Source organism: Cryptomeria japonica, chromosome 3, assembly GCF_030272615.1.
Source record: "Cryptomeria japonica chromosome 3, Sugi_1.0, whole genome shotgun sequence".
Lineage (NCBI taxonomy): Eukaryota > Viridiplantae > Streptophyta > Pinopsida > Cupressales > Cupressaceae > Cryptomeria > Cryptomeria japonica.
The window spans coordinates 555,989,829-556,014,784 of record NC_081407.1 but is presented as its reverse complement, the minus strand read 5'-3'; the positions used below and the strand labels follow the sequence as shown (position 1 = coordinate 556,014,784).

Genomic DNA, 24,956 nt, shown 5'->3' with positions numbered 1-24,956 from the left:
AGCGAATTTGTTCCTCTAGATCCAATTCTTCTTTCTTTTCATTTATCTTGCTTTAGACTTGTCTTTTTGAAACCTTTCCTTGCCATGTATGTCCACCATTTGATGTCCCTAGTGAAGAAATAAGTCTTTTGGAGGATTTCTCTCTGGACCCTTTGGAAGGGTCAGGAGCTTAGAAAAATTTCGCTCAGGACCCTTTGGAAGGGTCAGGAGCAAAATTTGCATTTATGCTCAAATCCTTCACTTTCAATCACTTCACTTTGTTGCATACATCAATACTCTTTCAATCACACCATAGGGATAAGGTTTATGAGGCAAATTAGGACCAAGAAGGGAGATATAAGGAAATTCGCTCTAGAACCTTTTGAAGGGTCAGGAGCGAATTTGAGGAATTAGTCTTAGATACCTTCCAAACACTCAAAACTCAGCCTCAATCACATTGTTCTCACCTTAGGACACACCAACAAACCACCTTAGGACACACCAACAAACCACCTTAAGGAAGTGCCTAGTCAAAATGTTGAATGAAAAGTGCATCTTAACAATTTCGCTTAGGTACCTTTGGAAGGACAGTACCTATCTAGGAATTTTGCTCTGGACCCTTTGGAAGGGTTAGGAGCAAAATTTCTCTTTTTGCACAAATTCTTCTCATTTCCTTCAAGTTTGTTCTTAGACTTGGCTTTTGGGTCCTTCCTTCATCTTAATCAAGTCCGTTTGCCTTCAAGGTGATGTCAACTCAATGCCTTTTGATGACAAATTAGGCCTTTCTAAGGATTTCGCTTTGTACCCTTTGGAAGGGTCAGGAACGAAATTGATGTTTTAGGCTCAATTTCCTCATTCCATCTCGTTCCAACTTGTTCACAAGGTAAAAATAGGTCCTTCCTCACTTAGTCAAGGCGTAGGAGTAAGATTTGAGGTCTAGACTAGGAGCAAAAGAGGATTCTAAGGAAATTCGTTCCTGTCCCTTTGTGTAATGTTCCGGACTAGTACGGTGCAGATCAACCGTACGGTGGGAGAGGAAGACTGTACGGTAGGGGATGGAGAGAACGGTGTACGGTGGAGTGAGGGGAGGCGTATAGTATAATAGCCGTACGGTGATGTCAAGCGGTCGTACGGTGGAGCCCAAAGGGTCGTACGATGGTGAGGAGGGTGTATGGTGTGGCCACAGGAGGTCGTACGGTGGTGAGGGAGGTGTACGGTGGGGCCAAAGAAAGCTGTACGGTGGTGAGAAGGGGAGGGGTGGTAGTACGGTGTGTGGCTGTGAAGATGCAGAGGTATGGTGAGCTTCAGCGGTTGTGTGGTGACCTTCCGGAGTAATGGATTCTGAATATTAGGAGTCCTCCTTATGCATGTAAACCAGATTAACAGAGACGCGAAGAAAGTAAACAATGATAAAATTCAAGATTTGCCAGATCCGGAACGAGTACAATGATAGAATAGGGTGAGAGGTGAACCTCACCGAAATTGTAAATACCAAATAGGGAGGGTCTTTCACCTCCGAAATGGCGGATAACAGAACTCCAACAGGAATTCGCACAATAGAGAAATGATACAAAAAATTCGCATACGTACAACAATGACTAACACGGCCATATGTATGGGCTCTGGGAAACTTCTCGAAGGGTTACAAACGGGCCGACACGACCAACCAAAACTTGTCTAATCTAATTAAATAAAAGGGCCCAAAAGATTTGTTATTAAATTTGGGGTCTTATAACAAAATAACTAGATTTATTATTTAATTATATCGGGGACATCACAGTCCTCCCGGGCCAAAAATTGCTTGCCCTCAAGCAATTGCAGACTTGGATGTTCAAGAATTTGCTCGCCTTGGCAGGTGGCATCCTCGATGGGTAGATTCTTCCAGCGTATAAGGAACTCTTTGACTGTGCGTGTTCTCAACCTCTTTTCTCTGACATCGACGATCTCCGCCAGCTCCAGAATTAGTTTTCCTTCTTCGTGGATGGGTGGCAGATGCCTGGACACTGTGATGCGCTGCCCGATGACCTTCTTCAAACATGATATGTGAAAAACATTGTGAATCCGACTCCCCTCCGGAAGCTCCAATTCGTAGGCAACTTCACCCACTCTGCGAACCACCCTGTAGGGTCCATAGAAACGCGGCTTCAGCTTTTCCTTACCACTTGTCTTCAAGGAGGATTGTCTGTATGGTTGAAGTCGGAGGTAAACCAGATCACCAACCTCAACATTCCGCTCAATCCGGTGTCGGTCCGCATACATCTTTTGCTGGTTCTGAGCCCTTTGTAGGTTGTCTTTGAGAGATGTTAGGATGTCTAAACTCTCCCGAAGCCAATCTTTGGCCATCGGGGCACGACTGTCTCCCAATGCTAGGTCAACAAATGAAGACGGTTCATAACCGTACAATGCTTTGAAAGGTGGCATGCCTATCGACATGTGTTAAGTGGTGTTGTAACAGTGTTCACCCAAATGTAATCAGTGAACCCAAGCCTTTTGTTGTGCTGAGACGTAGTTCCTGAGATAACCCTCTAGCGATTTGTTCACAATCTCGGTCTGTTCGTCTGTCTGCGGATGGTAGCTTCTGCTGGGCGACAGCTCGGTTCCAGCCAACCGAAATAACTCCATCCAGAAGGTACTCAGAAAACGGCTATCCTTGTCACTGACTATGTTTCGTGGTAAACCATGTAGGCGGAACACCTCACGGAAGAACAACTCAGCTACTTGGACTACTCGATATCGTGTGGGGATGGCAAAAAAATGTGCATACTTGGTCAATCAGTCAATGATGACAAAAATGCAATCCTTTCCTTGCACTCTGGGGAGTCCTGTAATGAAATCCATCAAGATGCTATCCCATTTCTGGCCGAGAATTGGCAGTGGTTGCAGCAGTTCGGCGCGTAGGTTATGCTCAGATTTGTTCAGCTGACAGGTGGAGCATTCCCATACATACTGTAGGACGTCGTCCTTAAGCCCCTTCTAGGAAAACCTTTCACGGATCTGTCTGTAGGTTTTCAAGTATCTCGGGTGTCCAGCCAAGGGAGAGTCGTGCAATTCCTTTAGAACCTTTTCCTAAATCTTGGATTCGGGTACCAGATAAATTCTGTCCTTGTAATAAATGATGTCGTCAACCACCTTGTATCGATCATCCTGCACTTGACCATCCATCAGTTCGCAGGCAAAAGTTTTCTTAGAGTATTCAACCAACAGGTATTCCTTCCAGTCTGCCGAAATCTGAGATAAAGAACATATGGCAGGCCGTCTTGACAGGGCATCAATGACCACGTTATTCTTTCCCTTCACATATTCAATGTCGAAATCAAATGCCTGGACTTTGCCCACCCATTTCTGTTGTCGTTCATTCAGATCCCTCTGCTCCAAGAAGTATCGCAAGCTGTTGTGGTCCGTTCGCACAACAAACTTTGCTCCGACGAGGTATTGCCGAAACTTCGTCAGTGCATGTATGATGGTGAGCATCTCCTTGTCGTAGATGGAATATAACCGCTCAACTCCCGAGAGCTTCCGGCTCTCGAACGCAATGGGGTGACGGTCTTGCATCAACACCGCTCCAATGCCTTCACTCGAGGCATCACACTCGAGGATGAAAGGGCGAGTGAAGTCTGGTAGTGCCAGAACCAGACACGTACTCATAACTTCTTTTAATTTGTCGAAGGTTTGTTGCGCTTGCGCATTCCAATGGAAGGATCCTTTCTTTGTCAGATCTGTCATTGGTGCCCCAACCTGTGAAAATCCTTTCACAAACCTTCTATAATAACTGCACAAACCAAAAAATCCGTGCAGCTCCGATAGATTCTTGGGTGGAGGCCAATCCAAAATGGCCTGAGTCTTCTCCTGGTGAACTTGTACCCCCCGGGCGCTGACGACGTGACCCAAGTACAGGACCTCGGTCATTTCAAATTCACATTTGGACCTTTTGGCATACAGTGATTGTGATTCCATAATCCCCAATACTTCATCCAAATGCCCCATATGTTCCTTCCAGGTCTTGTTGTAGATGAGCATGTCATCGAAGAATACCAATAGGAACTTACGTAGTTGCTTGTTGAAGATGTGGTTCATGCAGGACTGAAAAGTGGTCGGAGCATTGGTTAATCCAAACGGCATGACCAAGAACTCATAGTGTCCATAATGGCAACGAAAGGCCGTCTTTTCCACATCTTGCTCCCTCATTTGGATCTGATGGTAGTCGGAACGGAGATCGATCTTGGAGAAATAGATTGCACCATGTGGTTCGTCCAATAACTCATCGATCTTGGGAATGGGGTACCTATTTTTGATAGTCTTCTTGTTTAGTGCACGATAATCGACACACATTCTGAGAGTCCCGTCCTTCTTCTTCACTAGTACCACCGAGGACGCAAAGGGGCTAGAACTAGATCGGATCCATCCCTTATCGAGGAGTTCCTGGATCGTTTTCTCTATCTCATCTTTGAACTTCTTCGGGTGGCGATAGGGTGTGGTGATAATGGGTTTTTCTCCCTCCTCCAACTCAATGGTGTGCTCAAACCCTTGGTGTGGGGGTATACTAGGTGGAATATCAGCGAAGACCAAACTATGCACATCTAGAACCAACTGAAGTTCCCCATCCTGATAGTACGTCGGTTGCCCTTTCACAGGTTTTGTTGAGATCAAGCAATATGTTGCCCAAACTACTTCATCATGTTTGAAGATGGCTTCCATCCTTTTGGCGGAAATCTCCCTCGGGCTGCCATTCAACATTCCCCTGAGAACTACCTTCCTGCCATCCACCTCGAATGAGAACTCCATCCTTTTGAAGCTCTGTGTGTACTGGTCAAGGGTCTCCATCCATTGAATGCCCAATATGACATCCATGTCATCCAGATCCACAACAAAGAAATCATCGGTCACCATGTAATTTCCCATGGTGATACTCAGTTGTGGAACCAGGTGAGTGCATGATAGGAGATTGCCTCCTGCCACCTTGACATCGAACGCTTCATGTTCCTTCGTACACAAGCCCCTACGGTTGACGAGTGACGAGTTTATGAAGTTGAGCGAGGCTCCACTGTCGAGCATAACAAGAACTCGTTGCCCTTGGAGTGTACCACGTACTCTAAATACATTGCACCTTGGGGTACCCGCCAGTGTGGCAATGACGCCCCCCCTCCGTACCAATGTGGAGATTCTCTCCGCCAGGCTGGTTTCTTCGGTCGATTCTTCCCTTGGGGCTTCGCTTTCTTCATGCTCCTCTTCTCCATCTGACATCACTTCAATATAGTGAATCTTTCCTTTGCCCAAACATCAGTGTCCTGGTTCCCATGGTTCCTTGCAGGTGAAACACAACTTCTTCCTTCTGAGTTCCTGTCTTGTGGCTTCATCGAGCGATGACGCCTTCGGATAGGGTTTATTATCCTTTTCCCTCGGAACAAAAGGTGGTTTGGTATGTGCAAAACTTCTGGAAAAGGAAGATGTTGCCATGTTACGAGCCTTTTTTATTGCTTCCGTGAGTGTGCTGGGGTTGAACCCTTTCACCCAACCTTTCAGTGGTTCCATCAATTCGTCTATGAACAAGACCACCAATCTTCGCTCTGAGATGTTAGTCACCAACACAGATAGTCTCTGGAATTTTGTGATGTAACTGTCCACAGATCCCGACTGCTTTAGTTGTGCCAACTCCTTGAAATTGAGTTCTGGATCCTTCTCGTCAAATCGATCTATGAGCTTCTTTGTGAATTCGACATAAGAAGTTATTTGGTCATGGCCAAGAGTGATCATTCCATGATGCCACAATTCATGCGCGACCCCTTCCAGGTGGAGTGCTACAAACTTGATAGCTTCATCTTCAGGCATCGGGTTAAGTTGGAAGTAAGTATCTGCTTTTTGAACCCAGGCACGTGCCGAGGTCGCTCCGGCCCCATCAAAGGATGACAAGTTGATCTTATCAACCTTCCGCTTGATGTCATTATTATAGTGTCCATAATGGCCTTGACTTCTGCCGCCCGAGTATTTCATCCGGAGCTCCACATAATCCTTGAAGGATATGTCCCCCTCGAGATTTGCATCCCTCCAATCTTGACTCAGCTGTGCTTGCATCTCCTGAAAGGTGGGTTCTTGCTGCCCCGTGGTGCTTCTGATTTTTGAGGAAAAGTCGGCATCAACGGTCGTGAATGTGAGCGTTGGATGTTTGACCTTCCTGTGACCGAATCATCGCCCTGTCCATTCTGTTCTCCATTCGTTTTTCCCAAGGCCAATTGTCATAAGGTTTCCTCCATGATTTGTTGTCGCTGCTCTCCTCTGGTTAGGGTGTCGTTGAGCTGAGCTTGGCTATTGGTTAGTTCCCTTAATAGTGCCATGACTTCTCTTGTAGGATCTTGTGGTTCCCCCATTCGATTGGCTGAAAGGTACCTCCTCCTGGTGTACACTTGCATCCACGACACGACAGGCTGGCAAGATCACAAGCTCTGATACCACTGTAATGTTCCGGACCTGTACAGTGCAGATCAACAGTACGGTGGAAGGGGACACCCGTGCGGTGATTGGGTGGGCGTACGGTGGGAGAGGAAGACCGTATGGTAGGGGCTGGAGAGCACGACGTACGGTGTAAATGTCGTACTGTGGGGTGAGGGGAGGCGTACGGTATAATAGCTGTATGGTGATGTCAAGCGACCGTACGATGGAGCCCAAAGGGTCATACGGTGGTGAGGAGGTTGTACGGTGTGGCCACAAGAGGCCGTACGGTGGTGAGGGAGGTGTACAGTGGGGCCAAAGAAAGCTGTACGGTGGTGAGAAGGGGAGGGGTGGTAGTACGGTGTGTGGCTGTGAAGATGCAGAGGTACGGTGAGCTTCAGCAGTTGTGTGGTGACCTTCCGGAGTAATGGATTCTGAATATTAGGAGTCCTCCTTATGCATGTAAACCAGATTAACAGAGACGGGGAGAAAGTAAACAATGATTAAATTCAAGATTTGCTAGATCCGGAACGAGTACAATGACAGAATAGGGTGAGAGGTGAACCTCACCGAAACTGTAAATACCAAATAGGGAGGGTCTTTCACCTCCGAAATGGCGGATAACAGAACTCCAACAAGAATTCGCACAATAGAGAAATGATACCAAAAATTCGCATACCTACAACAACGACTAACATGGCCATATATATGGGCTCCGGGAAACTTCTCGAAGGGTTACAAACGGGCCAACACGACCAACCAAAACTTGTGTAATCTAATTAAATAAAAGGGCCCAAAAGATTTGTTATTAAATTTGGGGCCTTACAACAAAATAACTAGATTTATTATTTAATTATATCGAGGACATCACACTTTGGAAGGGCCAGGAGCGAATTTAGCAATTGTGCTCAAATTCTTGACCTTTCTCCAAATTTTCAAGTCTAGACTTGATCATTAGGTGTTTTCCAAGGATAAATAGGTCAGTTTCACATCAATCAATGCCTAGAACTTCACCATTCATCAACCAAACCGATCTCAAAACCCTCAAAGGGAAGAATCCTTGAGAACTCCTGCTCACATACCTCCATTCACTTCCCTAACTAAATGCCCTAGGTCTCAAAGGCGAGATTCCTAGCATGATACAAAAATTTTCCCAAACTCAATCAAGACTTAACCCTAGAAGCAAGACCTAGGGCTAACTAAGAGGAAGCTTTCAACAGAGACCCCGACCTTGCCCACCTACTGACCAATTTGAGCTTAAGTAAACCATCATATCCTTATGAGCCCTCTGGCGACCCTTCAATGCAAAGACTCATAGCCAAGAACCTAAAAGACCAAGAAAACTAACCCTAAAAAGCAAAAAGTAGGGGTCCCCATTTGGAATGGGGCGATGGGTGAATACGTCACGACATATCCATACACAGAAAGAGCTCTTTCGCGGTGGAGTAAACTTACTATAATTGTCTTCTATGTTTGAAAATTTGCTAATAAAACCTTTCAGAAATTCTCCAGTCGAATCTTAGAAATGGCAAAACTCTCATGGCGGCGCCCAACACGCAAAAAATTACCAAAATATGCCCTTCACCAATGAATATTGCCTGGAGTATTCTTCCAGAAGCCTCCATTCAAGCGTTCGAATGAGTAAAACCCTAGCTCGTGGCGGCTAGGCAGCAATCTCCAGCAAGAGAAAATATTGAATGCATGGAGGAAATGAACTTTTTAGGGTCTCTTTTTCGCTAAAATACATTGTTTGAACTTGGGCATTTTTTTGCCTTGTTTTATTTTTTTCTCTCTCCTTGGTATTTCCCCGTGAAAACATGAAGGGAGGTCAATATTTTTAGTTTTGCATCCCTTTTTTGTGCAAATAATTTATCAAGTGATTTAAAAATTATCACTTAATATCTAATTTTCATGAAATTAATATTTATTAAGTGATAATTTTTAAATCACTTAATAAATATTCTTTTTTATAAAAATTAAAACATGGGACTATAAATAAATGAAAATAATAAAAATATTTATTGAAGTGATTAATTATTTTATTTATCACTTTATTAAATAGCTTTCTTATTTACATTTATTTGTAAAATGGACTTAAATGTAAATGAATAAAGAAAGGTATTTATTAAAGCAATAATTTATTAAATCATTTTATTAGATATTTTTCTTATTCATATTTATTGAGCAGGTCAGAGATATTTTTTGCATTTATGAGGGGTTGTAGGTTTGTTCAGAGATATTTAAGGGCCTTTTAATGTGCAATTAAGAGCTTTTATGGCAGGAGATAGGGTGGCTTGACTTTTTTTCTCAAGCCCATCCCCTTCTAGACTTGTTTTGGACCCTAAAAAATAGCTTTTTGGGTGAATTCGACCAAGATGGTTAGGGTTTCCTATTTGAATACAGCTGCTGGGAAAGGCATAAATATGCAAGACTTCCTTTTTTGAAGGAGTTCTTACCTTTTGGCTTTTGGCGTTTTGTATTTTTCTGAGTACTTTTGCAAAAGTATACAGTTTTGTAACTCATTTGGAGAGAAATACAGATTGGTGACACCTTTTGGCAGTGATATTAACTTGTGCCTTCTCATTTTTTTGTTACCATGTGTCTTTAGTGTTATGTAGTTTCTTGTGGTGATGTTTTGTCCTTAAAATTGCATTTCATGTTGATGCCTTATGCAGGAATACACACATTTTGCAGGTTGTGAGTTGGGTTAATCATTGGAATCAGTCTTAAATTGTGAGGAAGAGCTTTCTCTCCTACTAAGAACTGTGTTTTGTTTAGCCTTCTCATGAATTGTTGATGCAAAATTGTGTGTCATTGGGTTGTGTAGGAACGTCATTACACTGTTATACTGTGTGTCATTTGTTTGTGTGAGTCTCAAGATATCATCTGGTGCATCACCTTAGGATTAGATTTCATTTTACATGTCCTCTTTCTTACTCTTTCCTCTGCAAGAAGTGTTAGTTTAGGTGAAGTACTTAGAAAGAGCCATCTTACTCTGGAGGTCCACTTCGTTTTTAGGACACCCACAACCTTGAAGTGTTCCCATGTATCAATAGGTTGCTGAAGTTCATAGCTTTAGTAAGGGTGCAAGCTTAATTGATAACAGTTATTATAATTGCATATCAATCGTTGCTTCTCCACTTTTTGTCTTATTTGAATGATCTATAGTAAATCGTGCCATTTTGGAGAGTTTCCTTTGACCGCTGCTTTTGTGCAAATCACATAAGACAAATTTTGTCTTATTTTGATTTGTCTTTTCCTGTTTTGTCTTGTTTGCTTTTTGTTTCATTTGACTTTGTCTTATGATAATCGGTGGCTGTGTGACTGTATGTTTCTACTGTAATAAATTATCTTTTGGTTTCTTTATTAATTATAAACCTGCTCAATGCTTATTATAAACAATCTTAATTCTGAGAATCTGAACCTGCTCATTGTTTATAATAAACAATCTTAATTCTGAGAATATGAACCTGCTCATTGTTTGTCCCTTAACATGGCAATCTCATTATATAATAATCACTATTTTTGTTTATCCATTAACGGCATTGTCCATCACTTTCTATCAAATGAGACTCTTTCTTTAATGGTGATTCCACTTCATCATCATTGCTACTTTTTCTTTATGTATTGTTATGCATTACCACTATGCATCATTATCTTTATGTAGTGCTCTTCATGCTGTCCTCTTTGTTCCATATCTCTTCATAATTGCTCTTTCTTAGCATTGTTTAACATTACAAGGCCATCATTCTGAACACTGTATGCTATCTGTTCTTATGTAATCAACCTTATTAGTTAGCTCTATTATGTTATGAAATCAGCCAGAGTTGTTATAATTTGCTTGAAAAACTATCCACGTAAACTGATGTATTATTCTCATCTTATGAATCTACTTGAATTGCCTTATAAAAGTGATCAAAGTTACTTTAAATGTATCACTCCAGTTGCTTCAACACTTTTGGACTGATATCCATGATGCTGATAATCTTGTCAATATAACTTTGACATCAATGACAACCTTTTCAACAGTTCCCTGATGGCGAAGCAATGCTTGGTTTGGTTTCTTCGAGTCAGCAATCATTTCTTGCATTGTTACGTGTTCATTTAGATTTCCTTAACCTTTCATCCTTTTGTCTTTTATTTTTCCCAGTTAGTTAAGTGTTCCACATTGCGGTAAAACGTAAGGCCCTTTGTGATTACCAGCATTATCACATCATATCACTGAGTCTATCCACAATATAAAGTTGATTGTTCACATTGTAGACCTTGGAGTTGCCCTATTTGATCACATAGTTTAGCATAAGAGGCTTCTTTGTTCAAGAGAGGATAGAATACTTGGTATTTTATTGTGTGTTCAAAGAGTCCTAAAAAACACATCAACAGAATATAATACAATATAATGATGTATGGGGTTTAGTTATTAAGAGGGATATGATATAATATGATGATGTAATAATATTGGATTACTTTGTACATAGACAATTATTGCATATGATAAGAATGTAATAACAACAAATTAGTTATGTCTAAAGGGGTAACTTACAAAATGTAAGTTAAATCACCAACATACCATCCCCGCACATTGATAATTGCAAGGTACACACATTGGAGTGTGTGCACATAATCTTTCAAATTTCCATTCATTCTACTTACATGATAAAGATATTCGACTACTGATTTTATTGTGCTTTTTCTCACAGTTGGAAGAAAGAAAGACGGACAAAGAAATTATGTTAATGTAAGCTATTGATTGAAATAGTTCAACAAGGTTCAAAGCTGATAGAAAGAAGGTGCCAGAAATAGGTTCCAATAGCTAAGGATTTGAGAAACTAGATCATCTCTATAGGCTAAATATGACCTTGTATTTTGCATTAACTTCCTTTACTCTTATTGTTTACATACTGATATTTATTAACAAGCTTGGTATTAAAGGACATTTTCTGCCATAGTAATGAATAGTTGAGTGGTTTTTGGGTATACCTATTGTGGGCTGCATTTCCGAATTTGTACTGATTGTTGGTCATATGAAAGATTGCTCTATAACTTGTAAGTGAAGAAACTTGTTTATTTATAACAACGGTCAACTCTAAATCTGTATTTGTATAATTATGATTCATTTTTTTTATTAGCATTTGTATGACAATAATGGGTGATGAAATTTAATGTTTAGTGGTTTTATCCTCAAGGAATGAATCGGGAGTACACTTGCATAATTTGACCAAGTTTTTTATAATGTAGGAAATGGTTCAACTCGAGACTGCCAAACTATACAAGCAAGCCGGTGTAAATCCATTAGCAGGTTATTTACTTTCTAGAATGCTCAGTTATTTTAGTATTTGTTTTAAAGTAGATGAAAGGTTGACTATGCCCATTTATTATGGTCCATTGATGCTATTTTCTTTTATATTGCCTTTTGGTGTCTTATTATCCTTAAGTGATTGCTTCTTGCAATGCATCTGCTTTCGTTGAGTATTAGTGTGCTCACATTAGTCTGGGTCTTTCGCTTGTCTATATTTTTCTATCTAGTATCTGGTTTATATGTAGCATATTTAGTTTACCCAAGGCATTTGTACTTTGGTAGTTTGGTTACGCACTATACGTGATTGAATCTCCTCTTGCTCCATATTTGTTGCATCTCCTGGTAGTATATGAAATATATTGTAATAACTTCTACCAATTTTTTCCACGAACTTGCATATACTTCAGCTCAAATTTACAGACCTTTTGTCAAACAGTTTGTGAGCAGCCGAGTCTTCAAGTGGACACTGGTTTTTGAATAGTTCTTGTTGAAGATTTTCCATACAATGCCCATATATCATGCAGATCAGAAATTACTACCCAAATTACCCATTTTGGAGTCGTATGGCACCCGGTTTAGTCCCTATAGAGTAGCAAAAACTTTCAAAAGTAAGTGTTAACCTTCAAGAATGTGGCAGTTAGGATAAAGGCATCCAAAAGCCATCATAAAGTGCATTGACTCCCTTTTCTAATGCTCACCCATCCTTAAGACTTGTATGGCAGATTAGAAGGTGATGGTACGGTTCAAGCAAGGAAGTTGTACGACTGTCTTCAAGCGCCAAGGTTGTGTTTAGGCTTTAAAAAGGATTCTAGAGCCTTAAACATTTAGGATTAATCCCTTTACTTAATTCATCCCTCCTTGAATATAGTATGGCCCGCAATAAATTTCTCTCCATGTAGGGTAAGATTGGGAAGAAACTCAGCATTACAATAAAATCTGATTTTTGGTTTTAATTTCCACTTCACACACAACTCTATAAATAACATCTGATAATTTTCAGAATTATTGATAATGAAATCTATCAAAATTCTGTGATCATACAATTATCTGTTTATTCAGTATATACCTAGAAATTGATAATATTTGCTTGCAAATAATGAATATTTCTTCCTTTCAACTACTGCAAATATAAATGAAACTGAAAATATATAAATCTCTGTTCCACAAAAGTTAATTCAAACCTGTATCTTTTCAGCACAACCATAACTGTGGACGAATCATACGGTATTGGCTAGGGAAGATCTTTTACTTTTAAATCCAATCTTCACGTTAGGGTTTTTGTCCTAAGGTGGTAGAAATTTACTTAACTCTGCAAGTGGGGTTTCAAATTTAATATCAAATGTCAAGAACGAATCAAATGAGTCTCCTCAAATTCCTTTTATAACCCCCCTATGAAATTTTTGGAAATGATATTGTAAAATCTTTTTTAAATAATAATCCTTTTTACTCCATATAAGTGACTTTATGCTCCAATTAAATAGTTAGCATAAGTTGTCTTTTGCTTATTTGACAACTTAACGTTTAGTTATTTAATAATTAAATTTTTTTTGCATTTCTAGCCAAAGTTTCCTAAAATGTTAGAATGGACCAAAAATGAATTATGATCATGCCCAAAATATTCTGAAGTGCTCAGAAAATCGAACCTTATGAAAGTTGGTGCTTTCCATAAATAGCAAGCTTCTTCAAGAACTGTGGAGAGCTCCTAGAAAGTTGAAATTGCATTCTATAAGCACATGGGACTCACCTTTAATTCCTAAACTCAGTGCCATTGCTTGAATTCTGTCTTGAAAAGTCTGGCACTGTCCAAGAAAGTTGGAGTTCTCGAAGATATTGGAAAGGCCACAAAAAGGGGACATTACATATATACTCACTATATTATGAGAATGATTTTTTAGTTGCAATGGTGGTGGAGGAGGACTTTAGAGTTGGCCTCATACATTGTCTATTTTTGCTGATCGATCTGATTTCTAGATTTTCGTTTTGTATTTCATGCAAAGAAGTGTTCACATTTGGATGTTTTTAGAGATTAAATGCAAAGTAGAAAAATGTGGAGAGTTGTGGATTCAATAAAGAGTAAAAGCCTCAAATTGATATTTTAGTACTTCATCAAGGGTTTCAAATGTGAGTCACCAAGGTTCATCCAATATCAAATTTTTTGAAAGCTTCATCAAATTTTTTTGCTAAACTTATCAAAACAAAGGAAAATGTCATGAAATCAAAATCATTCAAAGTTGCCTTCCATAAGTTATTTATCATTGTCATTTTTGAGGAAAAGAGCATACCTCATGGTAATCTATTTTTAGTTACATCCTACTATTTATAGCTTTCCATTACGTGGTTCCTGAATCATAAAACCAGCATATGATATTATTGCCAATCCTCATGAAGTGAAGAGGGAAGGAAAAGTACTTGTGATCTTACCACGATGCCCAAATTGGACATGTTGATGTACTTGGCTATTACTTCAATTAGGCAAACTATTTGATTATATATGTATGCATGTGCGTATGACGTATGTGTGTATGCTTGTATGTATGTATGTATGTCTGAAGTAGGGTCTTGATCTTTTAACTTAACACATAGAAACGAGACTTGGACTCGACACGAACTCGGCGAGGGTGACTCGACTCAGGACTCTGGGAAAAAAACTCAACCCAGAGTCATCAAGTAAAAAACTAGAGAAATTTAGAGATTTTTAAGGATTTAAAACTTGTTTATGCACCCTTTATTAAATAAACCTTAAAGACACAATAACATCATCAAGTAGAAGCTAATTCGATCACATACACAATTATACATCGATCACATAATTATAAACACAAATTATAGTTGAAGGAAATAGCAAACTTAGATATTTAAATATTGTCAAATATATACAAAACTCATAGAATATGAAATCCATGACATCAAATGTTCCAAAAAAATATCAAAACAATAACTAGAAGTCTATGGTTCAAAGGAGCTTGCATCCCTCCTATGAAGGCATCTAGGGTAGGTCCCACTAACTAGTGGGGGTTTGGGAGTGGAGATGTGTTGACGTGGATGAAATCGCATCGCTGCAAACTCCATACGGCCAACGCAGAATAGAATAAACTCACTGAGTATCCTACCCTCTCTTGAAATAAGGGAATCCCTAATGCTATTTTCTACGTTTTGATCAATGGGGATAACCTCAAGGTTTCTTTTGTCAGGTCTTGACCGTGGGATCTCTCAGTGGCTTGATGTGTTTTTGCTGGAAACACAAGGGGGCTTACGTTTGATTAGTAATTTCATATACGAATTCCCAGGGACCTCTTTTGGTTTTCTTTCAGGTGATGTTGGTTAATTTGAAGCTGATTTAGCAAGACTGCAGATTTCTAAAAAAAGAGGGGAATAAGATTGGGAGGAAAGAAAGGAAGGGTAGGGAGAAAGAGAATGGTAAATGTTAACTAGGACAACAGATTTACCCAAGCAGACAGACACCTCCGGGAAACCAAATTAAGCATCATCAGTCATTCAGACACAATGTTTGCATAAACTCAGTGCAATCTTCAAAGGAGAAACCAGATTTTCATATTATCAAATACAATATTAGAACTTCTACATTCATGATATGTGTACATTTGATAATCGAACTGAATCATAAAATAGCCCAGATTAACCATGCAGAAAGGAAAAAAGCAATCAGCTATCCTCTAATGGTATGGACTGTGAAGATTCTATCAGATGCTTGGTAAGAACTGCTGTGTAAAATGAACAGACATAATTTAAAAGCTTTCTAATTTAAATGAAGAAGGAGACCATGCACTCACAAGGAAATTTGAAGGTAATTTCAATCCATTGTATTAATTCCTGCAAAATTTCTTCAGAGCTTTCGCAACAATTCAAGAACTTCCTCCTAAATGAGGGAAAACCAGTCCCCTTAAATAGGTTTCAAAAATGGATGAACGGCCAAGATCTAATCTAAACTAGTGGCCCAGATTCATCCTTACAAAAAGAGGGACCCACACTCATAAATAGGGGGATAAATATCTACAACTACCCCAAAAGGAGCAATAACTACCAAAGGATAATTACAACTTTTGAAATAATCCAAAAAAGGGAGGTGCACCAAAAAACTTTACAATATGTTGACCAAAAGTCAACTGTCACCTTTTTGGGACAAAAGTGCACTTTTTAAGACTTGGAGGGAAAAAGGCATTTTTGAGAAACTACTTTCTCTATCCTGGTTTCACATTCCTTTTGCAGAAACTGGTCTTCGCCATGCAGGTACTCTCGCCATAAATCATGACCTGCTGCTCGTTCCTCGCGGACATATTCCTGAAACTTGATGCATAATTGGAAGAGGGGATTAAAAGGCGGCATGGGAGGGTGGCGAATTTTGTATTGCATGCCTTCGAGATACTGGTCCACGTGCCTTAAACCGTCCTTCCAGCTGGAGCGATTACGCTCGAAGCACAATATGTCTGAATGGAACTGACCAGCAAAACTCAAGTCTTCAATGGAATAAGAAACCTTATCTGCTCCCAATCTTTCCTCCCAATCCGGCCGGATTACACTGTCGGACAGGTCATTTATCCACCCCGAAACCATTGATCGGAGGATGGTCTTGCCTAGTTCTTGCATGCTCCCCAGAATTGCCTCACATGCGTCATTTTCTTTGTCAATAATTTCCTGGGCGTCGTTCTTCATGGTGACGGTCCAGTACCATTCCTTGAGAACACTGATGCTATGGGGATTCAGGATGTCAGGCAGTGTGGGAATCTGTGTATGTGTCCAGAAAAGAGCTCTTAGGAGGGGAAGGGTAGAGGCCGCTACTTCATGCATGTGAAGGGATTCTCTCTTTACTTCCAACAGCCTGACTAGAGGGAGCTCTCGATGGAGAGCCATTTCTTTTACTTCTTTGAGGATCTGTTCTCCCTTTTTCTTGATGTCTTGCACCCATTCCTTAACGGCCTTTGCGGTATCCCGGATTCCTTCGAATTCAGTTGTGGTCCTTTGCGCCAATGCCATTGGGGGAATATGGGATTCAGAGGGGTTGTGTAGTGGCCGTAGGAGCTTATCGATGTATCCCTCGGCTTGTTCAGCACGGGCCCGATACATGTCCTTTTCAGCCGTGATTTCCTCGAGCTGTCTGAGTATGTTCTGCACTGAGTCCTTAAATTCTTCCTTTTCTTGCTCTTTTGTAGCTCGTCCGATGGGGACAGTTGTAATGCTATAATCTGCCAGGGTTATTTGATCTGCTGGCTTGTTTACGGGCGGGGTAGCAATATGAAGAGTGCGGTTCCTTTGCCCATCCTTGGTTATCTTAGAGTATGGTCTCGGTTTCTTCTTCCCTTTTGCTTTTGTTTGATCCATTCGTGAGAAGATGTCTTCAAGGTTGATGGGCGCCTTGGTGGCGGCCCTGCGCTGAGCTCTGGCGATCAGCCACTCTTGAGGCACTGTCTGGGTTGAGGATAGGGTTAGGTTAGCACCTTGTGCTCCCATGCTTCCAACTGGCTGATCACAAATTAACAGCTGTCCCGCCATCGGAGGGGTGGAAGAAGGAGGAAGCTCCTTGTTTGCATCTGAGTTCTCCCCTATCTCACTGAATAATTGTCTGACATTTTCCTGTGATGGTGGCTCCTTGGTTCCCTCGAGCTCATGGATCTCGTCTGTTCTTTGTTCCCCTTCGACGGTTGAGTCGTCCTTGGCTGCATGGAGGAGTAGTAATTCATGGCGGCTCTGCTGGGTAGGTTCATGCACTTCGATCCCCTGGGTGGATGGGATTTCTCCTTCCTCTATCTGGTCACCCGGCTTAGTCGGATTGGGGCCCTTTTGCTCGGTGTCCGGCATATCTGGAGCAGGAGGATCATTGGCTTGGAATGCCTCTATGTCGCTCTGGGAAGGCGGAGCAGGTATGCAATCCAAATCTATGGCGTCGTCGGATGAACTGGGGTCCTTTGAAGATGAAGTGGTCTCTGGCCTTCTTATGGGAATCTTCTCCCTTCTTGTTCTTTTGGACGTCCGAGTCCCTTTGCAAGCCTTAGCTTTCTTCCTTTTCTCTGGTTTTTCAGCTGATGTCCTTTCATCTTCGGAAGACTGAGAGTCGAAATTGCCCATCAGATGGTAAGTAAACTGGACCCCTTCATGGACTAGCCTCTCGATCTGGTGTTGTAACCATTGATCTGTGTATCTTGCCGGGGCTGCCATGACTGCTTCGAAATCCGTGATTGGGTCTTGAGACCAATCAACGCCTGGCAAGAGATGCCTTATTGCTTCGAATTCCCGGACTTGGAGACAGTTCCCCGAGTTTGTGAGCTGATCCGGGACCCGACGGTACTCAAAGAGTCGCATTTGCTGCACACTCAATCTAGAATATTCCCGTCGCCTGACTTCGTAGTCATCGGAGCAATTTTTCCAGTAATCTTCAATTGACTCCTTTGCTCTGTAGCGCCTACCGTAAGCTCTCTTCGCCAAATTGTCATGATCAAAACATTTTCTTGGGAAATGTTCTTGTAGGCCATAAGAGGCTAGCTCTGCAAGGGACTCTTCTGCTAGGGTGGGAGTTCTCAATTGGACATCATGGTTGTCTATGATCATTGGAAATGCGAATCCAGCCTGCTTGCTTTCTCGTAATAATATGCCGGCAGGGCGTGATTGTCTTGCCACCTCCATGAGGACTACTTTATCGGTTGGGTACCGCGGAAGTCGAAGGGGGGCACCTTCAAAGCCAGCAATTCGGATGTAGGAGAATCTTGGGAACTGAATAAACCAGGCCCCATACCTCTGCACTAAAATGGTAGCTTGCTCCGAGAGCCTTATGTGTAACCCTCCCTGCATTAGCCTGACTAGGCGCATTGTGAAGGCGTCGTTGACACGTTCGTACTGTCCAACCGCGTAAGCCGGGCTGCTCTTTTCCCTTTGAGCTATATCCTGGTAGTGCAGCTGCGGGTAGCAATCATAAACTTTTACCTGACCAGGCCCATTCCCGATCTCACCTTTCATTATTAATCCTGGCAGTGGCTGGTTCTTTGCGAACATATAGACCAAATAGGAGGTCATGGTGAAATACTTCTTTGTCTCAAGCTCAATCAGCTGAGCGTGGATGTTATCACTTATGATCTGGGCCCAGTCAAACTTAGACTTTCCGGTAAAGACCTGTTCTGTAAAATAGAACATCCATTCTTCAAAGTAGTTGGACTTAGGAAGTCCCATGACTCGGCTAAGTAAGGTGACCATATCGCCATGTTCATTATGAAAGTCACTTTTGGGGGTCTTTTTCACAATCCTGGTGCTTGAAGGCCTTTTCTCTTTGAACCATTCTTCGTTAATCAATGCCCTGCATCGGGCTGGGTTCATATCATACGCCCCCTGTGCCTCGTCCATTGTTGTAGCTATGGGATTATTTGGAAAGGGGATATCAAATGCATCACCGATAGCCTCAGGGGAGAAGTCGGCAATAGTGATATCTTCCAGAAGCACTAATCTGGACTTTGGCTCATAATGCCGAGCAGCTTCCACTACTAATTCATAGTTCTGGATTGCTGGAGGAAAACCTGCTGCTTGGGCGATGCCACTTTCTAGCATTTGCCTAGGCCTGCCATATGCATTGGGTGAGAAGACCCGATCCCTGAAATCCTGAATATCAATATGGCCAAGGTCGGTGTCACCAATGTTGTCCCAGATGCTCTGGACCTTTGACTCTCTTAACCCTCCTCTCTGATACTGATACTTCATTCTTTCAACTTTCCGTGGGACGTCTGATTTGGATGCTCGTGAGGTTTCTGCTGCAGCGGGTGTTCTTGATGATTCTGCCGCTGATTTAGGCATTTATCCTGCACAGCCAGACACGGATTACAAGGTGATACGAGAATGACGATGCGGGTTAGATAATAACAGAAGTGTTTCAACAGACCGAGATTCGTTTAAATATCATTCTGGGCTAACAATCTGATTAACTTCAACAGCATCATATTCCTGAAGATTTATGACTAAGCGTTCTCACTTTCGAATTTTTTGATTAATTTTAACAAAGACAAAACATGAGAATTTTGAAAAGAGATGCAGTTTTCGGCCAAACTCCGGGAATAAGTCCTAAATTTTGGATGCTCGAATGATGGAGATGCAGACTCTAAGCATTTCAAATTTTGCGTATTTGCATATTTGATCCACACATTTTAAATGACCGTACGCGATAAGGCGTACTTACCTGATCGGAGCGAATGATGGGTGATTGCTCGACCTTGCGGCGGGGCGAGCGGATGATCCTGCAAAATTTGAATCCCAACGGTTATCCTTCCTGTTTAAATTTTTGCAGTTTGGAAGATGAAAGAGGATTTATCAATTTCACATGGTTCTGTGCCTAGCAACCTGAATTTTAAATGGTCGATGGGAGGATGATGCAGTGTCTTACCTCCTTGCTTTCGGATTTAAGAGTTCCTTTCGAATTTTGAATTGGAGGTTTTCGAATCTAACCTTCGCGGGTGTGCTCGTCCTGACCTCCGCGTTACACACTGTGCCTTCTGCGTTTAATGTTTTGCTTGCTTTTTGGACTTCGTTTTTAAACTTTCACCTTGGAATTTCGGACGCTTAGGGTCCGAAACGTGGTTTGCCCGACCTTGTTGAAGCTCGAACGCAGGGGTCCGAAGTATGCGTGTTTGATATGGTTGCTTTTAAAGCCTTAACACTCCCTTTTCATTCGGACGCGGGGGTCTGAAGCATGCATTTCGATGTTGTTTTAAAAGCTTATACTGTCTTTGTCATTCGGACGCGGGGGTCCGAAGTATGCATTTCAATGTTGTTTTTGAAACCCAACACTTTGCCCTTGGTCACTCGGACGCGGGGGTCCGAAGTGCGTTTTTGATGTTGCTTTTGAAACACTACACTTTCTTTTTCGGAGCTTAGGGTCCGAAGTATGCATTTCGATATGTTTTAAAAACTTACTCTTCGCCCTTTTCGGAGCTTAGGGTCCGAAGTATGCATTTCGATATGTTTTAAAAACTTACACTTCGCCCTTTTCGGAGCTTAGGGTCCGAAGTATGCATTTTGATGTTGTTTGCTTTTAAAAACTTACACTTCGCCCTCTTCATTCGGACGCGGGGGTCCGAAGTAGGCATGCGCCATTTGATATGTTTTAAAAACTTTAACTTCGCCCTTTTCGGAGCTTAGGGTCCGAAGTATGCATTTCGATATGTTTTAAAAACTTACACTTCACCCTTTTCGGAGCTTAGGGTCCGAAGTACGTTTTTCGATGCTGTTTGCTTTTAAAAACTTACACTTTGCCCTCTTCATTCGGACGCGGGGGTCCGAAGTAGGCATGCGCCATTTGATATGTTTTAAAAACTTTAACTTCGCCCTTTTCGGAGCTTAGGGTCCGAAGTGTGTTTGATATGCGTTTTTTTAAAAACTTACCTTTCGCCCTTGGTCATTCGGACGTGGGGGTCCGAAACGTTGTTTTTGATGTTGCTTTTAAAACACAACCCTTCGCCCTTGGTCATTCGGACGCGGGGGTCCGAAACGTTGTTTTTGATGTTGCTTTTAAAAACTTTAACTTCGCCCTTTTCGGAGCTTAGGGTCCGAAGTATGCATTTCGTATGTTTTTAAAACTTTAACTTCGCCCTTTTCGGAGCTTAGGGTCCGAAGTGTGTTTGATATGCGTTTTTTTAAAAACTTACCTTTCGCCCTTGGTTGAAATTCGGAGCTTGGGGTCCGAAATGGCTATTCGCCTATATGCTTTAAAACTTAACTTTCACTGAAGTTCGGACCTAAGGTCCGAAATGGCTGGGCAGTGTTATGTTTTGAAACTTTAACTTTTTGGAAATTTCGGACCTAGGGTCCGGAATGCGATTGCCACCTTATGCTTTCAAATTTTGAATTTTCACCTTCGGACGCTTACATCCAAAAGGGGGAGCGCATAACGTTTCCCTTTTACCTCAACTTGACTTTCGCCAAGTTCGGACCTGGAGTCCGAAAAATGTTTGCATCACGTTAAGCTTTGAAATTTTGGAACAAACTTTCGGTATTTACGCCCGAAAGCTAGATCAGTCAAGAGGACTCATTGGTTCATTACTCCAACGTCGATCAGCTTACGAACTGATCACGAACTCGCTCGAGGAGACACGAGAAACTCTGCTTCGATTCTCGGGATGACGATAAAAAAAAAACTCAAAACTGGAAAGGGGGACCCTGTCGCCGACAGGGGGCGTGTGCAACGCACAACAAGATGCTAATGGGTTTGAAGGGTAGCAATGATAAGGTGCACAAGGTCTTAGATGTGATAAAAACCCAACGATAGAAAAGAGAGAGTGAAGAGAGAAAAATGATCTTTGTATCGGGTGAAATGATGCTTTTAGGGACATTGAGGGTTTTTGGATGCAATTTTTTTTTTGAAAAAATGCTAAAAAATGTTTTTTTTGAGATTCTTTTTTAAAAAAGTTCAAATTTGGCCAAGTCCGGGCATCGAGGCTCATCGGGTCCAATCTGAGTTCGTGAGTCTTGAGTCTCAGCGAGTCACTCTAGACATGGACGAGCCTGAGTCTGGGCCCATCAGACTCACCCAGGGTCGCCCGACTCAGGACTCATTGAGTCCAGGTGTGTTAAGGAGCAATGACTAAACATAATTATCATACATGGAAAATGAAGATTAAAGAACTGATACAATCTTAGGGTTTGTGTGAAACGTTGTTTGACACAACAACATAATTCACAAAGGAATATGAGAAATTTGTCTATTTAAAAAAAACTTGATGAATCGGTAGGACTTATTAGATTGCATGCTTTCGGTAGTTTATTCTATCATATTATGGATTGTTATCAAAGCACATCATGATTGGGATAGGTTTCACAAGTTGTCTGGAAAGGTTAATGAATTTCAACACCATACTTAGAAGCACACTTGTCTTCTCTTGCACTTGATTCTCAAACCTTCATTGAGTTTTTTTTGCAAAATTCAAGTCTCTATTGTCATAGTTAAAGGGTTGTGGTAGGGGTAACAATAGACTAAGATCACATCTTTCTAATTTTATCGAAGCCAAAGGGTCCGTTTAGATTTTTTCTTCTACTTTATATTGCGCCTTAGATGTTTTAGGCATTGATTTTAAGATTCCTACTTTTGAGATATTTTGCAAGCATATTACTAGGGAACAATCTAAACTTGCCCAATTAGATGTCCTCCCTATTTGCAGAAGTCAAGCATTTTATGCTTAGTCTTCCAATGGTAAGTGTAAACCTAAACACAAGGTAAGTCAAATCATAAGACATAATCCACGTGGTTAAGTGAGTCTCCCTCCAAGACCAAGAAGTCTAATCCAAAATCTAGTGGTGGGTGGGAGGATAACCAACTAAACTTCCCTCCTAGGCACCCTATAGTTCCCCCTCGCTTGGCAATAATTGGTGGGAATTTACATGTTCCAGAATTGATTGCCCCTTAAAATGTGGGGCAATAACCTCCCTCATTTATAATTCTTGTGTGGGAAGGACTATAGCCGGGGGGGGGGGGTGGGGTGGGTAAGTTGAAGGGAATCAATCTCGAATGGGGGTGGGGTGAACGGTGCCTATCTCCCTACCTTAGGGTGATTATGATTGAATATTCTCTACTGCATCCATTATCAGAGCAAAGCATGATTATTTGACCAAACCTCGGTTTATTTAACCAAACCTCTCCTTTTCTAGTTCAACCAAATCTCAAATGTTTAGATAGGCCTTTTCATTGAACTCTAAACGTTTAGGGTGTTGACTGAACTATAATAGTGAGTGCATGTGTACATAGGCCTAGATCTAAGTTGCAAGGTTCATAGGTTTGAGGGCCTGGTACTGGTCCAGTTCGGTTCGGGTTTGGGTCCTGGTCCGGTATGCCTGTGGGTCCAACCAGGGTTTGTGCTTGGGCAAACCCAAGGTGAACCTGGATGCCTGGGCACCCAAATTTACCTTTTTTTTTGCAAAATTTAATAAAATTTTGACATCTATGACTTGAAAAAAAGGAGCAAAAACCTAAAAGTCACTTTTAAAACACAAACTCCATTTTTGTTATCCATTGAATTTCTCAGCCAACTACTATGGAGACATTCAAATCATGGAGAGGATTTTAGTTTGCGAGTAGTGTCCTCAGATTTTACTATTGCAAACATAGAAGACACAAAAAACTAGATTTAGACTAGGAGTTTGACACTAGAAACATAAAAGATCAGAGGACACCTATGGTCAATTTTAGCAGAAAAAATCCAGTGTCACTTTGTAAAAGGAACTCATATTTTTGCCCAATGATCCTGCTTAGATCATCCAAGCAGTTGACATTTGTGTAGAACATAGGTCTACTACTGAGAGGAGGGTGGGGGGTGAATCAGTAGTTAATAAAACTTCAATCCTTATCTAATTAATTCTCAAACAACTTAAACTTTTAAAGAGTTTCAATCTGAAAAACAAAAGAGATCCACAATAAAGACAATGCACAAGATTTACGTGGAAACCCAAGATGGGAAAACCACGGTGAGAATGCTGCTAGGATCTACTGTCCTAATCCAGTCTCACAATTGAAACGTCAATTACAAAGTTTAAGGGCACTAACCCTAAGGAGTCGCCAAACTCCTATCTATATGAGCACCAACTCAATCAAAGGTACAATTCAATGATCTGAGCACCAAGTCAGATTTCTCAGAGCACCAACTCTAAGATTTAGTACAACTGATTACAACTGGTTACAATTTCTGTGATGAAATATTTACATTCTGTTTTATCTAATTCAATGTCTTTGCAAACTGAATGTAATCTGAAAATAATCTGCAAGTATCTTTGCTGTTACATAAATTACTTGACGGGTATGTCAGAATATGATCACTTGATAAAATAATGTCAGACTTTTCTTGTTAACATAGATATCCATAATTAGATCACTGTTTAAACAAATCTGAGAGAAAAATATCACTGTTATACCTGCCAATCACTCGTAAAAATCACCTTCTTTCCTCTTAGAAGTATGTCAATCTTCAATCTTCATGGAACTGTTCTGAATGCTTTATTTTGTGTACACAGTACTGATTTCTTTTCCATGGTCATGAAAGAACATTCAATCATCACATATATGCCATACATTCACTCTAGAATATTTTCTTTGGAATCCTTTTCTATCACCGTTTTCATCTACATTACCTTCTCACATCATTGAATGAAAATCCTTATATAGAAGATGCAACAAATTGGATATAGTTAGGAAGTTTTAAGTGGTTAGAACTAACAACTCAAACTAGCAATCACTTCCAACTAACTACCAACTGTTATGGTATATTATTGTTATTAAACA

At 41.1% G+C, this 24,956-nt stretch overlaps 1 protein-coding gene across 3 annotated transcripts in view; it reads left to right on the top strand.

Annotated features, from left to right (window-relative positions):
• Window positions 1–24,956, top strand: part of LOC131029898 (inner membrane protein PPF-1, chloroplastic) — a 216,747-nt gene that overhangs the window by 96,701 nt on the left and 95,090 nt on the right. For all 3 annotated transcript variants that reach the window (XM_057960564.2, XM_057960563.2, XM_057960562.2), the window contains one exon: window positions 11,641–11,701. In XM_057960564.2, coding sequence (XP_057816547.1) covers window positions 11,641–11,701 — 61 coding nt within the window. The remainder of the gene's footprint in view (window positions 1–11,640; window positions 11,702–24,956) is intronic.